General features: G+C 32.3%; 2 protein-coding genes across 2 annotated transcripts in view; one reads left to right on the top strand and one right to left on the bottom strand.

Moving 5' to 3' along the window:
- The window catches only part of LOC143070993 (uncharacterized), a 34,247-nt gene extending 27,919 nt beyond the window's left edge, over nucleotides 1-6,328 (bottom strand). The window contains exons 1-7 of the mRNA XM_076245087.1: nucleotides 6,192-6,328; nucleotides 5,143-5,296; nucleotides 3,521-3,682; nucleotides 2,958-3,038; nucleotides 1,711-1,856; nucleotides 985-1,093; nucleotides 247-354 (exon numbers count right to left, since the gene is read on the bottom strand). Of these exons, the coding sequence (XP_076101202.1) occupies nucleotides 247-354; nucleotides 985-1,093; nucleotides 1,711-1,856; nucleotides 2,958-3,038; nucleotides 3,521-3,682; nucleotides 5,143-5,214 (678 nt within the window). The 5' untranslated portion in view covers nucleotides 5,215-5,296; nucleotides 6,192-6,328. The remainder of the gene's footprint in view (nucleotides 1-246; nucleotides 355-984; nucleotides 1,094-1,710; nucleotides 1,857-2,957; nucleotides 3,039-3,520; nucleotides 3,683-5,142; nucleotides 5,297-6,191) is intronic.
- A 4-nt stretch (nucleotides 6,329-6,332) lies between these two features.
- On the top strand, nucleotides 6,333-13,236 carry LOC143071612 (ciliary microtubule associated protein 1A-like). The gene is made up of 4 exons (XM_076246030.1): nucleotides 6,333-6,498; nucleotides 11,867-11,977; nucleotides 12,255-12,368; nucleotides 12,617-13,236. The coding sequence occupies exons 1-4, from the start codon at nucleotides 6,447-6,449 to the stop codon at nucleotides 13,096-13,098; spliced, it is 759 nt and encodes a 252-aa protein (XP_076102145.1). The 5' UTR covers nucleotides 6,333-6,446; the 3' UTR covers nucleotides 13,099-13,236.
- Nucleotides 13,237-14,275: the final 1,039 nt, after the last annotated feature.

Raw genomic sequence — 14,275 nt, 5'->3', positions numbered from 1 at the left:
AAATTACTTTCTGCTAGTTCTCTTCATTGTAAATAAAAATTAATGTCCGTCATAAGGGAGACAACTAAAAAAGAAATCTCTTTTCATCTCTTCTTCATGTAGCTCATAAACCTTTTTATACATTATTAAATTTCTGTATTGCTAGTTGTTCGGTAATTATCTTAAATGTTAACTACTTGCTATAAATTTTTACAATGAAGATGAATTAATTATGATTTAAAAAATAAAAAATAAATTTATACTCACATCCATTATAGTAATAGGTATCTGTTGAATTTTCTGTGGTTCTACATAACAATTCATACAATTTAAGGTAAGTCTTGATGCTAGCTCAGCTTGAGTCAATCCATCTAACTGAAATTATACAAGTATTGTCTATCAAGAAAATAAACTCCACCATCTACATTGATGGTAACAAAATCAACTTTAATTTCTTTTTAGTACTATTGCTTGCAATGATCAGATATTTGAAACAATGATTCTTGAACAAATGGCACGAAATGCTTACAGTATCTGATACCCTACACCATTATATCAACCAATGTAGTACGTAGAATTCTTACTCAAAGCTAGTCAGTTGGATTACAACAAGTTTGAGGAAATAAAATAATTGAAAGGGAAAAGCTTAATTCAGACACTTTTTTGTCCCTTCCAAAGTCATTGCCTGTGGCCTTTGTAAGTCTTGTATGATTTTTAATTTTAGTTCATTTATACATTTCAGAGTTTAGTATGACGTCCATTATCAGTGAACTAGTACACAAATTTGTGCTTAGGGGCCAGCTGAAGCACGCCTCTTGATACGTGATTTTCTTGCTGTGTTGAAGACCCATTGATGGCCTGCTGTTGAGTTCGGCTCTTTGGTCTGTTTGTTGGCTCTTTGACACATTCCCCATTTCCAATCTCAATTTTACTCTTGCATACAAATTATCTATGAAATTATTTATACATAAAATGTATCCTTCAATTAAGTTTAAACATACTTACCTTTTCCACTAAAAAATCTATTGAATCACAGATACTTGGATCTACTAATCCCTTATCAAAGTTTCCCATTACCATTTTCTTAAGTACTAATGATGGCATCATCCAAAACCTTCAATTACAAATATATAGTGTGTGACAGCATTTAATATATAGAATGATAATTATACAAATATTTTGCATCTACCTCTTTTTATCAATTAGATTTATAGGTTTCATAATGAGTGAGAATGGGATATCGCTTGATATCAACTCAAGTTATTTTATTTCATAATGATAATAAGCTAGCCTTCGGCACTGAATCTTTATGCACATCATGTTCAATCAACTTTTCAATTTTTTCTGGTGGTTTGTGCGATGTTTGAAAGAATGCTTAGTGTGAGACTTACAACAAAATCAAAATATGGAATATTATGAGTTTTGAGACTTGTACATTTTGTAGGTAATGAAAAAGACTAAAAAAAACTACCTCGTATAGATTACAACCATGAATTGAAGAAATAAAGTTTATTTGTTAACTCTTATTGGTGTTTTGTAGATGAATCCATAAACAGGTTTTATATTTAACTTGGAAATGTCGTTCATGCAAAATCTCTCCCTTAGCTAAATCTCCCTTTTTGAAGGTTTCAAAGTTTGGCAGGTATGCTTCTTATTGTGAGTTTCAGAAAGAAGAACAACTGAATCTTTAATCTTTATAAAATAAAATGTAGAATGTAAATGTAAACTTACGTTGGAGCAGAATTAGTTTGGTTAAATATAGTTGTGTCGTAAAATGAATTGCATAAAATAAGTGATGCTACTCTAGGTGATCTGTATGTATATTCAGCAAACTTCTGTGCTAAAAATCCCCCTAATGATGCTCCAAATAAATGTACCTACAAAAAAAGAAAAAAACATATTCCCAATTAATTTAATGCATGCACTCCAAACAATTTCTTCAACTTTAAATTTTCCTGAGTTTTTGATTGAATGAAGTACAATTGAGGGTGAATGGGGGGAGGGGGGGGGGCCTTTAAGTTAATGCAGAGACTTTTGACCAGTCCCAATCCTAATTTTGCCTTGTTGGTGGGCCCCCTTTTTTTCAATATTCCAGGTTGACATATTATAGGTTGCAATTCTGTAAATATAGACAATGCAATTTCCCATAGGAACTTCCTTTGTGGCTAAAGCTGTGTCACTTTTACTATGAACTTTCGTTCGTAATTTTTTTTATCCCAGATCGGAAAGTTGATTTGATATGCACTACTTTTTTATATGTCACATTGTCCTGATGACGCCTATCCATAGTATAGGTGAAACATGTTGACCATAAAAACTATAACTATGCAGTAAAAATATCTGAGTGTTGTTATCTTTTGTGACATACATAATTTCAAATCAAATTGTTAACTTGATAATGCAAATTTAAAATGTACATATTCATCATATATTCCAACTCTTGTTAATAAATTACTTCCTGAATGTGAATCGACTCTTACATAACTAAAGAATGCAACTCATTATTTTTGTAGGGTGTCACGATGGCTGCTGAAATGAATCTAGATATGAAATTAATTATAATATTAATGATTATAAATATTGTTTATTCACTTCTCAAGGTCCCTCTGAATTGCAGCAAACCAGTACTAACTTGACAGAGAGTACCTGATATGTAATGTAATTTTTGGAAGAGTAAATTCAGGATTCATGACAAAATTGCTTTATCTAGCTGAAGGTCATGTAGGTTGTTTATACTTATGACAGATCTTAAAAAGTCTTTATAAAACTAAGTTATAACATTTCTAGACTTTATTATTAACCTTCAGAATTTGACATACTGTATAGTCAACTGTCTATTGTTGAAGACAGTTTGTTGACCTCTAGATTAGTTTTCTTTTATTTTTTGTGTGTCATAGAGCTACACTCTCATTGAAGCATATCCTTAATCTCCTTTCATTTATATATTATGTGAATAGTTTATTTCATTAAATACATACTTTATCTAACTGTAAGTGGTCTATTAGTCTTCTAAATCCTTCACAAAATTCAACAATTTTCCAATATGTTGGATATTCAACCTGTAAAAAAAAAGTTACAACTGACCAACATCTACACAGTGTCATCTATAGACGAATACTTGTTTTGTACTTGCTTGTATATACATGTATATACATATTTCAAAAAAGAGTTCTTAAACTGTGCATGACTTACTGACCTTCCAAAATACAGACTATAAATATGTGACATTTGTAAGATTAAAGTATTAAAGCAAAGAGTTCTAGGGTAAAGGTTAATTGGGATTTGCAATGAAAGTATATATACAATGTTTTGCTTGAAGTAATTATACTGGTTCCAGCTATATAGCCATTTAAGTATTTTTTTGGCTTTTATTAGTACACAATAAAATGAACTAACATAAATATTGTGTCCTACATTATCAAACGTCATTTGACGTTTGATAATGTAAGTCCTAAAAAAAGCATATTTTCTCCCTGTGTCCCCAAGAATCTCTAGCCCAAAGTAACATTATTTTTTTTAAATACCAGAAAAAATTACTTACAGAAATAACTCTATACCCTACAGCAGTGAGAGCCAATATCTGTCTGAAGAACACATCAGCTGTACCACTGGCAGGAGGAAAACAGATTAACGGACATTTAACTGACCGGGGACCAGCATCATACACCTTCCATTCCTTTGACTCATCTTCATCTACAACAAACTGTAAAACAACACTTGTAATGATAATCTAGTTTTTGTTTATACACTACAAATCTATGATCCATGAAAAGAAGGTCACGGTCAAATGAATCCTGTCAGACAGATATGTACAAATGTACACCTTACATTAGTTCTATACAAAACTATATTTACCTTTAGCTTTGAAAGACGGACCAAAACATAAAAACTTAAAATTAACCAATAAAACATGAAAATGAGGTCAAGGTCAGATAAATCCTGTCAGATCAACATGTACATCTAACAATTATTCCAGTTGACACATTGCTTAAAGTACTTGAAATAAAAAACAAACCAAAATGCTAAAACTTAACATTGTCAAAAAATGAATCATTAAATAGAGGTCAATGTCAGTTGAAACCTGCCAGATTGACATGATCAACTAACAATCATTCCATACACCAAATATGGTTGACAAATTGCTTATATTGCTTGAGAAACAGTCCAAAAAAAAAATAAATAACATTGATTTAATGAACCATGAAAATGGGATCATGGTCAAATAGAACATGACCCCTTACAATCATTCCATGTACCACATATTGTTGACCGAGTAATTACAGTATCTGATAAATGAACCTTTACCAGTAACTTTAACCCTGATCCAACAAATGAGATGGAGGTCAGGTGAACCCAGCTGTTTGAGGGACTTTTAGACATTGCAAGGAACCAACATTCTAAATACATTTATTCTATTATTCACAGTAATTAAGAATTTCACATGACAAACAATTTTTTTTTTAAATTCCAAGCAGTCACTGAACCATGAAAATGATGTCATTAGATTAAGGATGATGGACATATGACAGATGAAATTTTGTGACATGATTATTGAGGTATCAGCATTCAAGATATGAAGCATCCAGGTGTACTATCTTTTGTAATATTATGTTTAATACAAAAAGTTTACACAGCCGCTTAGATAGTAATCCCTATGTCTCAAATACTACCACCTTTGTCAAAGGGAGACAAAAATCAAAGGGAAAAGACCATCAATTGTGGATCTGTAACTTCTCATCCTTAGGGAGCACAAGAATTCAATCCCAATTCAAAAATTTGGGTTAATGTTGCTCAATATTAAGGTTTCTGTGTGCTTTATGTAGACAACTTTGCCTCTTTTTTTAAGGGGGAGGAGGATGTCTTTGGCCATGATGTTATCTGACCTTCATTACCTTGCTTGTATCAAGTGTTTTGATAGCAGACTTGGTGTATTCTCAGTTTTCTTGTTTTGATGGGACATTTTATATTAAATTTAACCTTCATCTATTACAAACCATTTTTCATAATATTTTCTCCTTCGATACCTTTAGCTTTCAAGTTAATTCAACAATCAATTTAACCATCTGTTTTAAAGCCCTGACTTTATGTTCTTCTAGCAAATGTGTAGGAACACAAATTAGGAGAAACTTTTATGCTTATTCAATTGAGCTTATTCTGACTCACCTTTCTCTGTGACACAGAACTACGGAAACTTTGATACTCATTTGACTGAGCAATAGTCATTTCACCAGACATTTTAGTGTTGGTGCATTATCCAAATCTCTGCTTAACATGTACAATATCTAGAGTAAACTGTAACACAAAACTTCTACACAATCTACAAAAAAAAAAAACTTTTAAAATGTTTAGAATACAAATTTTTGCTATCACTTACTTGTCATCGGCATCATTTTATTTGTAGCATAAAGATGTAATTATATATATATATATATGACAAGAATTGAATGATCATTTTGTAATATGTTTAAAGGTTGTAAAAGCATTGATCAGGCATACACTTTAAGAATAAAGTGCTTAAAAACTACTTCAGTCAAAATTTATTTGTATAAATGGGGAATGTGTTCATGGGACGCAAATGATAAACCCGTTTGCATATCATATGAAGTTATGAAGGGACATAACTGAAGAACATTCAAAGTGACGTTACCCAAATTTGTACTTGATCAAAGTTTTGTGGTAAAAAGTATTGTGAATAATTTTCATAACATTTGGTTGAGGCCATCTTCGCTACCCAAGGGTTACGATTCACTCCCGTTCTCTTCACCCTTGGCGGATTGAGATATAATTTCGGAGACACAAGGTAAGGATTTTTAATGGTTGCAGTCGATACTCGCTGCATCCAATCAAAAAGCGCCAATAACATGATCACGTGTAAATGAAGAAAGTGTTTGTAAACAATTGCCACGTGTTTATTGTGCAACAAGTCTTTACATCCCTAAACATACGACCACATTCAGTGACAATTTTAATATATTTAATGGACTAATAGAAGTTCTTTGTATATTGTCATTTCATTATTTTTATTGAAGAAATCATTACATTATGTTGTTGACATGTATTTATGTATTTGTAATTACCAATTTTGCCAATCAATTATAACTGATATTTTAAGGGAAATAATAACCATAAATATCATATTTTTGCCTCTTTCCCAAACAATATTAATGTTTAAAGTTCTTTTCGTTGTTTAACACTTTATTTTTTAAGTTAACCTTTATTAGTTCTTGGTTTCTTCTTCCATGCACCTTCTTAATTTAAGAAGTTAATCAGTCATCTTGCATTTCTCTACTTTCATGTTTGTAAAACTTTAACCCGGAAGTTAGTTATCATTTGACCGGAAGTCTAAAAATTTTGCGATGCAGTCGCATGATTCCTTAATAATAGTAACGTTAGAGACGGCGAAAGTATTTTTCGCGGGAAGATTTCGCCGTGTTTTTTTAGTGTGGTAAAGAAAACCTTAGAAAAACATGACTGATGAAAAAGCCAAGACACCCATTTTGATAGCAGCTCGAGAAAGAGGTAGAATAAATATTATTCAAATAATTAATTTAGAACTACACGTTTTTATATGACTGTTACTGCTATGTGGTAATATGGGTTGTGTAACCTGTGAAAGTCCATTAAAAAAAAATAATTATTTAATAGTGATTTTTTTGTAAAATTAAAGCTACAGAAAAAATGTACATACTTTTTTCTCTTCAATTACAAGTTATGACATTTGAAAAAAATAAACAAATTATCTCAGATTTATATTGCAATTTAAAATACGTTAGTAACCAGATAAATATATTAATTCATTATGATAAATGTGTCACTCTTATTATATTGTTTTACTGACATGGCTGTGAAGGAATCAACCGTCAAAGAATAGACGTTCATTTATAATGTTCGTTCAATATGCCTTCATGGAAAAAATATTGTGGAAAATCATGAAATTCCACTGGAAAAACTATAACATTATTTGTTCCTGACGGAATATATAATAGCATTGTTCATAACAAAGTTTCCAGAATACTCTGTTACAAGGAGTGGAACAAATAAAAGTTGACACAACTAAAAATCAAATCATGTAAGAAAAAAATTGCTTTTTAATCTGAAAGATTTTTTTTAAATTTTTGTCCCAAGACTCCTTACAGGGGGATCATTTTGATATAAACAGCTTTTTAGCGCTTGTTTACAAACACTTTATTTCAACAAAAGGGGGAGGGGGTTGACCCTCATGGTGGTCAAGTGGTGAATCCGGAGAGAGAACAGTTTCAGCTATACGATTTATAATAGCAAAATAATTTATTCAAGTTATACGTAATATTGGTTGATAAGCACATGATCTTAAACATTACAACGTTTGGAATGTTATAACTTCCATTTGTTACTTTTGTCAATTTTGATCGATGTACTTATATTCTGCGACCGAATTTAGAATGTGTAAAAATATACTTTTTGTTCCAAGTTTAACAACTTCAGTATACCATATGCATAATTATTTTCGTATATATGTTACAATTAATAAACACACGTTTAAGCCTTTATCGTAAAAAGGTGAAAAGGATTTTTTTAATGAATAAAGAAGACAGCTTCGCTAGCTAGAAGTATGGACACTAAATTGGGGAATGAAATTTAATGCAAAAAAAAATGATATATATTAAATGAGCTTCAAACAAAAATCAACACACTTCTACCACATACTAGAACAAGTACAAACAAATCCTTAACTAGGTTTTTTAAAAATATATCTGATGACCTAAAATGGACCAGCCACACAGGGAAAACAACAACTTGAGCAAGGCAAGTTGTGCACTATGGTTCCTGAGAAGAAACTTACGCTAGTGCCCCTAGAGTGCCGCTTGAAAAAAAAACTAGCCTTCTTGGCCATGGTAAGATCCGTACTAGAATACGGTGTTGTCATCTGGGACCCATTCACCATGCATCAGGGAAATAGAAAAAATAGAAAGCATACAGAAAAGAGGAGCACGTTTCATCTTGCATGATTATAAATCCAGAGAAACTGGGTGCGTCACAAATATGCTATATTAGCTGAAACTACCACCAGGAACGAAGGAAACATCAGAAGCTGACTTTGTTCTACAAAGTGGTTCAGGGATTGGTGCCGGCTATCGATCCAACTGATTACTTACAAGAGATCAGAAACAAACGCCAAGTCAAGGCAATTGCCAAAAAACTTTAGTGACTTTCAATACACAAACATCGTAGAAAGACAAGACACCAGAAATAGCAGATCATACAAATTGATTGACTGCAAAACAGACATCAAAAAGAACTCTTTTTTTCCAAAATCAATAGCGCAGTGGAACCATCTGGACGAGAATATTGCATGCCAAAAGACAGTTGAGGGTTTCCCGCCTGCCCTCCTACGGTTGGACTAACCAACAAGCTCTTCTTCCAGTGCGCATATATCCGCGATCGGATCCTGCACTGTGTAACATACAGATACAGATAGAAAAGGCCATGGCCATACCTTATGCAACTATTGCGCGAATTTAAGTCCTATGATGTATAGGAGGGATGGCTTCCGCCATATTCGATTGTAAAATAGAAGAAACTTAAATTTCATGAATCATATTATATTAATGGCTCTTCCAAGTGCAGAATGAAACCTATTTCTATATTATTGACATAAATTTGATCATCAATCAAAGACAGGCTTCAACCTTTGGGAACTTACCTATTTTAAGGGTGGCGGGAATCAGATGCAGATACTAAACAAAGTCAAATAATTCTTAGTGTACATACAATCTAAGTCTATTTTATGTTGCAATAGTATCAAAATATTTAACTTTTCGACCCTTTAAACAAGTTTTCCCTTTTCCAAACTAAAAGACAACTAAAAAAAATTGGTCCTGTTTTCTTTCATAAAAAAAGGCCAACGTTGTTACAAGTTTCTCGTATAAGTGAGGGATAAATCGTACTGTGTTAAAGATCATTTCAATTCAAACTTAAATAATCCATGAAACTGACAGTATTTAAATTTTTGGTTAGATAATTTTCTATGTGTATTCGTCTGCTAAGTTGATCCTTTTTCTACTGAATTTTTAGTTCTTATGTTACACCACTGTCCCAGGTTAGGAGAGGGTTGAACGCTTACATGCATGTTTACCCCCCCCCCCCCCCCCCCATTCTTTATGTGAATATCCCAAGTCAGTATAACCTGTTGTTCAGTGGTTGTCGTTGGTTCATGTCTGTCAGATTAATTTTTTTATAAATAGGTGTGTTATAAATAAGGCCGTTAGTTTTCTCAATTAAATTGTTTCATATTTTTCATATCGGGGCCATGTATAGCCGACCATACAGTATGGGGTTTTCGAAGGCCGAATACTGTTGCCTATAATTGGTTATCACTCCATTTGAAATTTGTCTTACTCACAACCATTCCACATCTCCTTAATTATTTTTATATTATTAAGATGTATCGATTTCTTGTTTGGCAGCGTCTTTCTTAAATTTGGAGGATGTATTTTTCAACAACAATCGGCATTCCCATGCGAACCAATTGTGCTCCTATTCAAGTGAGGCTACTATTATTAAAAGGAAATTTTGAAAGATTATGTCCTCTCACTAAATTGTTCCATGTCCATTCTTTTCAGACACTAGTGGTTTTTCCATGTATATATAATCTGTACATAATTTGACAATTAACATTGCACAACCTATAGTTTGAAAAAATGCTTGACCCATACATGGAAAAATAACATGATTTACATTACATGTAGGCAAAATGTATTAATTTAGACCTTATCTATCTTTATATACAAATAAGGAGCTGTCTATCTTAATATACAAACAAGGAGATGTGAGACGAATATTCACCGCAATAATTATTCCCACCAAAATATTCCGATGACACACATATATATAGCCAACCTGGCCTACAAACAAACAAACAAACAAATAATTTATTAGAGTCTCACCTCTTTAAAACATTTGACATAAAACACAATATAATATTAACAGATCAATTTATAAAAGAGCCACTCTAAAAAGAGTTACTTAAGAGAGACTGTAAAAAACACAGATTAAAATACATTTATATTACATCTATAACATATATCAATATATATTAGCATAAAACACCATACTATTAAAAACAATTATACAAAAAGAAAACAAACAACATTATATACACTTATTACGAGTATAAAATACACTTTCTCTTAAAAAGTACTTCATGGCAGATTTTGGCTGTAAAATAGCAAACTCTATCATGGAACATAAATAAAAACTTTTCCTCATTACTTAAATTACTAAAACTACTTTCTATATTACATACACTGTTAAAAAATATCGTTCGCAAATCTGCATATTCTGGGCATTCTAATAAAACATGTTTTTCATCTTCAATTATATTCAAATCATTTTTTCTACAATTACAACAAAACCTTACATTTACATCCATACTTTCATATCTGCCAGTTTCAATTTTAATCGGACCTGCTCTAAATTTAGCATATGCACTTCTATATTTACCGGGCATAGTAATACTTAAATATTTTTCTGTACAATAATTTAATTTAAATAAGTACGCAATTTACTGCTTTCATTAGCTAGTAAATTTGAACTACTTGCCATTTATTTTGGTACGTAATAAATAGTTTGTTTTTCAATATCTTTAATAACAGACTTGCTCAAAATACATTCAATATTACAATACTGATTAAGATCAAGTTCTTTAAACTTTGTATTCACTCTACAGTTCCAATTTTTTACTTTATTAAAACTGATATTATTACTCCAAAGAAAATTTTTCTTATTAAGTCTACAATTAGACATCTTATTAAATCGTGACCATGTCCTAAATATGGAAGACCATTGTTTAACAATACATGGTTTCCATCCAATATCTCCATAAAGTGCTAAGTTATGGGTATTTCTACCCACCCCCATAAAAAATCTCATAGCCTTATGTTTAACAGCGTTTATACATGAATATTCTTTAGTACCCAAAATAGAGGCACCATAGTCAATCACTGACCATACAATTGAATTGAACAATTTTGTAAATACATCATATTGAAATCACCATGAGCTTTATATTTTGCTATTAGTAACCCTAATGCCCTACTGACAGATGACAATCAAGACATTTCGTTTTCATTGGTGAGACAAAAAGTATTCCCCTTATACTCATTGTCGAGCATTCGACTTTAGTCGAAAAAGCGAGACATAGCGATCCTACATTCCGTCGTCGGCGGCGGCGGCGGAGTCCACAAATATTCACTCTGTGGTTGATATTTTTTTTAAATTCTAATAACTTTCTTTAACTTTCCTGGATTTCTACGAAACTTGGACAGAATCATGTTTATGGTCATAAGATAGTATCCAGAAGTAAATTTTGCAAAAATAAAATTCATTTTTTTTCTGTATTTTACTTATAACTTGACTTTTTCTGCCAGGAAACATTACATTCACTCTGTGGTTAAAGTTTAAAATTTTAATAACTTTTATCCTGGATTTGTACCAAACTTGAACAGAAGCTTGTTTATGATCATAAGATAGTATCTTAGGGTAAATTTTGAAGAAAAAAAAATCCACTTTCCGTATTTTACTTATAAATGGACTTTTGTTTTTCTGCCAGGAAACAATATATTCACTCTGAGGTTAAAGTTTTTAATATTTTAATAACTTTCTTATATTATACTGGATTTGTACCAAACTTGGACAGAAGTTTGTTTATGATCAAAAGATAGTATCAAGAGGAATATTTTTATTGATTTTTTCCTCATTTTTGTTGAGTCTCCGATTAACAGCAAAAGTAGGCAAGATACTGGGTTCCGCGGAACCCTTATACCAATATTTTATATCCGAATCATGACTCTGGTTGTATTGATATATTAATCAAAATTGAACTTTTTTTTATTATTTCCATTTTCAGGTCCAGGCCCAGGCAGATATGCGCTACCGTCATGTGTAGGATTCGAAAATCATGACTGCACCAAATTACTCAAACCAGCTTATTCGTTCGGCCGACGATTATATGGGGATGGTAAGAAATATAATGATATGCATGACTTTGGAAATAAAAATTCAAATCAAAATGTCTCTCATGTTATTGTAATGTTAGGAAAGTTTAACTTGATTATCATTTTACACTCAAGATGAAATTTCGAACATCATATTTTTTCTGGCGTCAACTTTGTTTCAGTTGTTGTGTTAGGGACACAAAAAAATATTAGACAATGTTTTGAATGCGCCATTATATCTATACTTCTCTCTTGTACATCCTATGATAAATGACTCAAATTTTCCTATTCTTATTGCAGTTCGCAAGAGGGATATAAATCCCGGCCCTGCTTACTATATTGATCCAAAGATCACAAAGACTGGTGCTGATGGTACACCTATATATTCTATGCTAGCCAGACAGAGGGATCCAAGTAAGTATACTCCATGTTAGCAAGACAAAAGGCAGAAGAGCTTGGGGCACGAACCCCTCTTTTTCTTTTTTCTTAAATTTATTCAGGTAAATATTCCTGATAATCTTTAACTTATATATTCCATCAACTTAATGTGTTCCGGCTCTTATTCATATAATTAATCGGCTTGGTAAAATAGAATGCAAACCGTATTGTTATGTAAAACTTATTTGTTTCATTTTAAATACGGAAAGATATTTATTTTATAGACACATTCAAAACACCATCGCCTGGAAAATATTCACCCGAGAAAGTACATCCACAAGGCGAAAAACATGCTCCTAGATACTCAATGGGGAGTAGAACTCGTTATAGAAAACGTGATGCTAATCCTGCCCCTAGCAAATACATGCTGCCACCTGTTCTTGGAAGCCACCAGTCATACAAAGTGGCATCTCCGGCTTATTCCATGGTCAAACGCCAATCACTCGGATCATACTTGGAGGACCTAGCAAGTGCTCCTGGACCCGGAAGATATGATGCCATACCCCCAGATAATACTATGGATAAGCCACCACAATACTCTATGAGATACCGTTGTTATATGCCAACAGACGCGGTTAAGAAACCAGGACCAGGGGCACATCGCCCAGAAAACGTCTACATTAACAAGGCAATACCTCCAAAACACTCAATAGGCATACGTCACTCGGAATACGTGTGTCCACTCATAATTGGCTTTGATAGCTAAAAAGGTTTTTGATAAATATTTTTTATATCTTTTGAATTACAGAACTTTTATAGACATATATCTTTTCGTTTCTGTAGAATTTTATTTTTTGTATAGATGTTTTTAATATAAAAAGTAGAATAAAAGTTGTGAATGCTCTTTACTTCATTATTTCGTCCATTGAAAATGTAAGTGCCTGATAGCAGTGAGAATTAAAAATACATGCAATATTGGCCCACATGATCCGATGTATGTATACTTGCATGAAATGTCTGAATAACAACCTCTTGTGGTTAACGTCTTGATAGATGTGTTTGAAACCCAACACAAACATGATCTAGGATGTGTGGGTTTATCTATAAAAAGGATCTTTTTTATGAATGAATTCAACAGAAGCAAATGAAGTTCTGAATCATTACTAAAGCAGTGTCGTCTGTCTTCGTATGCTTTTTCTTTACCCATAAACGGATGCAATCCGGTGCTTAACTTGAATTTTGTTGTGTCTATAATGGAACTCTGTTACATCACATTTTATAAGAACACAGAAAACATCGATAAAAATTGCCATTTTAAAATCTCCAGTAATAATTTCCAGCTGAACTTTTTTTCAAATAAATTGTAGTAACTTGGCAGCTTTGACAAAAGTCTGCTATAGAATCAGCTTTACCACTTCGAAATACTGTTGCTGCGTTTTATACATCATGTGCAGCCGAACTGGAGGCCCACACACGTATGGGTTCTGCCAGACGAGGGATCTTTCGAGGTGACCATATTTCGATACCTCAGTCATACTGGTTAGCTGTTGACTTCTAGCTTTTTGATACCATGGACTTCTAGATCTAAAACTAACTAAACCACATTTGATATAAGTCGTTGCAAATGCACTGATAGGTTCATATGGTAAATTTATTATTTTCAAAAGTGTCATGTGTGCATTTAATTGGACAGTAAACAATTGAGTCCAGTAACAAGTATTTCATAAATTAGTCAGGAAGAAAAGTCCAATTTCATTTTCTATGTTAATTGAAAAAAGAAATGATAAAAATCGCTTTTGTGATTTGCCAGACATCTGCAAAACTGTTCAGTGGGAAGTTATAGTTGGCTAAATGTTAACATCCATCTTTAAATCAAAAATAGTAAGAAACATCAGAACCAGACTATTTTGTAATATGTGAACATATAACTTGTATTAAGTTGC

Source organism: Mytilus galloprovincialis, chromosome 4, assembly GCF_965363235.1.
Source record: "Mytilus galloprovincialis chromosome 4, xbMytGall1.hap1.1, whole genome shotgun sequence".
Classification (NCBI taxonomy): domain Eukaryota; kingdom Metazoa; phylum Mollusca; class Bivalvia; order Mytilida; family Mytilidae; genus Mytilus; species Mytilus galloprovincialis.
Note: the sequence above shows the minus strand (reverse complement) of the source record. Positions and strands in the feature narration are given on the sequence as shown.

What these genes read in the sequence shown, in the direction of transcription:
- LOC143071612 (XM_076246030.1), top strand. Translation starts at nt 6,447, where the DNA reads ATGACTGATGAAAAAGCCAAGACACCCATTTTGATAGCAGCTCGAGAA. An exon ending in CCGACGATTATATGGGGATG is followed by an intron (nt 11,978 to 12,254) that starts GTAAGAAATATA and finishes TTCTTATTGCAG; the next exon opens with TTCGCAAGAGGGATATAAAT. An exon ending in AGCCAGACAGAGGGATCCAA is followed by an intron (nt 12,369 to 12,616) that starts GTAAGTATACTC and finishes TTTATTTTATAG; the next exon opens with ACACATTCAAAACACCATCG.